General features: G+C 40.4%; 1 protein-coding gene across 3 annotated transcripts in view; it reads right to left on the bottom strand.

Annotated features, from left to right (window-relative positions):
* tep1 (telomerase-associated protein 1) overlaps window positions 1-3,019 on the bottom strand; it is a 39,195-nt gene that overhangs the window by 32,209 nt on the left and 3,967 nt on the right. For all 3 annotated transcript variants that reach the window (XM_034887137.1, XM_034887139.1, XM_034887138.1), the window contains 2 exons: window positions 1,741-1,865; window positions 1,159-1,316 (listed from right to left, as the gene is read on the bottom strand). In XM_034887137.1, coding sequence (XP_034743028.1) covers window positions 1,159-1,316; window positions 1,741-1,865 — 283 coding nt within the window. The remainder of the gene's footprint in view (window positions 1-1,158; window positions 1,317-1,740; window positions 1,866-3,019) is intronic.

The following is a 3,019-nucleotide window of genomic DNA, read 5'->3' as shown; positions in this document are numbered from 1 at the left end:
TTGATTTTTGGAAAATGGCTGCAATGAAACAAAGAGTGAAAAATTTAAAGGGGTCTGAATACTTTCCGTACCCACTGTTTATATATATATATATATATATTTATTTATTTTTTTCTTCTTTTCAGGTGGATTTGTTTGTTATTTGTTGTTTTATCATCCTGTGATGATGTACGTGTATGTTGTGTGTGATGTCTGTAAGCTACTGGGACCTTGAATTTACCCTTGGGGATCACTAAAGTATCTATCTATCTATCTATCTATCTATCTATCTATCTATCTATCATGTGATTGCATGTGATTTAAAAAAAAATATGAATCGCTTATTGGAATTCTCTGAATTGATTTTTAATTGGTTGAGCTCGAATCGCGATTCGAATATGAATCGATTTTTTTGCTCACCCCTAATGGATAGGAATGAGTACTGAATTCAATACTTTTTAGGCCTCAAATTGGCTAACCCTAAGTATTGAGTATTAAATGCCAAATTTCAATATCTAGGGAGCAAATCTCATCAGAGTCAGTGAGCCAATAAGTATGCAGCATGCTTTTACCAAGATCTAATGATGCTGGTGATTGCCTGTCAGCAATAAACATCGTAAAGATGAGCACAGGGACGGGGCTTACAAAGCAGGAGCTCATGAATGGATAAAAAGATTTGTGCCGTAATGTTGTCATATCTTTTTGTTTAAATGGTATAAAATTAGTATCGGTATCAAACATTTCGGAATGATTCCCAGCCCTAATCTAAGACATATGTCTGTAGGTTTTTAAATGTATGCATCTTTAGACTCTCTCCTTTAGTGATGCACTTGGAACTGGTGATACAGTAACTACACTCATCTGGACAGCAAGCCTGTGCATGCTGTACATCTGATAACAACCACTTCTTTACTTTTAACAAATGTGAGGAACTGGAAAAAAGAAGGCTAAATTTCCCTGGATTAATGGAACAGCTTGACATTTTGGAAACAATTGTCTATCTGTCTGTGTGCGTGTGTGTGTGTGTGTGTATCTGTCCGTCTTTGTCTGTGTGTGTGTGTGTGTCTCTTGCTGTTTGTATCTCTGTGCGTGTCTTGTCTGTCTGTTTGTCTCTGTGTGTGTGTGTGTGTGTGTGTGTGTGTGTCTTTCTGTCTGTGTGTCTGTGGGTGTGTGATAGACCTATGAGCTTCTCCCAGGTGGAGGCCTTGTTGCCCTCCAGACTGAGCAGCCGCTCCCACGTCTCTGGCGCTTTGAGCTTCATTCTCTTCCCGGCTCTCTCCCTGTCCCATGCACCCTTTATTCCACTGCGGGTGAACGCCTTCAGATCAGCAGGATACCTGCGACCGACACAACAACGATCACATCTTAAAAATGGAAGCAAGACAAGCCGGGTGGTACGACAAAGTTACTCACCTCTAGGAAAATATGTCTTGATTGGAGAGGTCTTCATAGGAGAGTTAAAATATTGTTCCACGTTTAAAAAGTGTTCCCATATCTGCGTATAACTAATTTATAATGCATAATAAACAATTTATAGCAAGTGTATGCGATGATTATAGATGATAAATGTAGAGAGTGGAGTTTAAGTAAACTGGAGTTCTGGAATAAACTGACAAAGAGCAGGTGAATACTATTCATGGACTCTGGGAAAAATACTTATTAATAACTAAGTTTAACCAACTGATAAAGTGAGATGAGTCCCATGTACTGTCGGGGCCTCTGCGGGATTCAGCAGCGTGTGAATGTGTTTGTGTAGCTTACTTTTTCCCCAGAATGGCCATAACGTGTTCAGCCGGTTCTTTAATGTGAAGCTTCTTGATCATCTTCTTAATACTGAATTCACTCTGCTTTTTATCCACCACCGCCTTGCTGCCGTCTCCCTGCATCTGTGAACATCCACAGACACACATACACCAGTGTTACACATGAAACTAGGTTTCTTCAAAAACACCAAGAAGATGCATCTTGATGTTTAGAATAATTCCCCTTTTTAAATCACAAGTTTTGTTAAAAAGATCCCATTATGCTAATTTTCTGTTTTTTATTTGCATTTTGCGTTTCAACTAGATTTTTTTTGACATTCTTTAAAGTTTAAAAAATACTATTTTACCCATACTGTCTGTCTGACTGTGCCTGTATTCCCCCTCTGTCTGAAATATTCCATTTTACCACCTGTCTCTTTAAGACCCCTCCTTAAAAAGCCCAGTCTGCTCTGATTGGTCAGCGTTTCCTGGTATTCTGAATCGGTGCCCTCAGAGTAGCACAGTCATTGCAGCCGGGGAATTACTGAAACGATACTGTAGCAGCATTCTCTACCTATATACACTCACCTAAAGGATTATTAGGAACACCTGTTCAATTACTCATTAATGCAATTATCTAATCAACCAATCACATGGCAGTTGCTTCAATGCATTTAGGGGTGTGGTCCTGGTCAAGAGAATCTCCTGAACTCCAAACTGACTGTCAGAATGGGAAAGAAAAGTGATTTAAGCAATTTTGAGCGTGGCATGGTTGTTGGTGCCAGACGGGCCGGTCTGAGTATTTCACAATCTGCTCAGTTACTGGGATTTTCAAGCACAACCATTTCTAGGGTTTACAAAGTATGGTGTGAAAAGGGAAAAACATCAAGTATGCGGCAGTCCTGTGGGAGATGTGGGAATGCCTTGTTGATGCTAGAGGTCAGAGGAGAACGGGCCGACTGACTCAAGCTGATAGAAGAACAACTTTGACTGAGATTACCACTCGCTACAACCGAGGTATGCAACAAAGCATTTGTGAAGCCACAACACCCACAACCTTGAGGCGGATGTGCTACAACAGCAGAAGACCCCCCTTGGGTACCACTCATCTCCACTACAAGTAGGAAAAAGAGGCTAGAGGCTCTAATTTGCAAGAGCTCACCAAAATTGGACAGTTGAAGACTGGAAAAATGTTGCCTGGTCTGATGAGTCTCGATTTTTGTTGAGACATTCAGATGGTAGAGTCAGAATTTGGCGTAAACAGAATGAGAACATGGATCCATCATGCCTTGTTACCA

The sequence above is a fragment of the Etheostoma cragini genome, chromosome 12, assembly GCF_013103735.1.
Source record: "Etheostoma cragini isolate CJK2018 chromosome 12, CSU_Ecrag_1.0, whole genome shotgun sequence".
Classification (NCBI taxonomy): domain Eukaryota; kingdom Metazoa; phylum Chordata; class Actinopteri; order Perciformes; family Percidae; genus Etheostoma; species Etheostoma cragini.
Note: the sequence above shows the minus strand (reverse complement) of the source record. Positions and strands in the feature narration are given on the sequence as shown.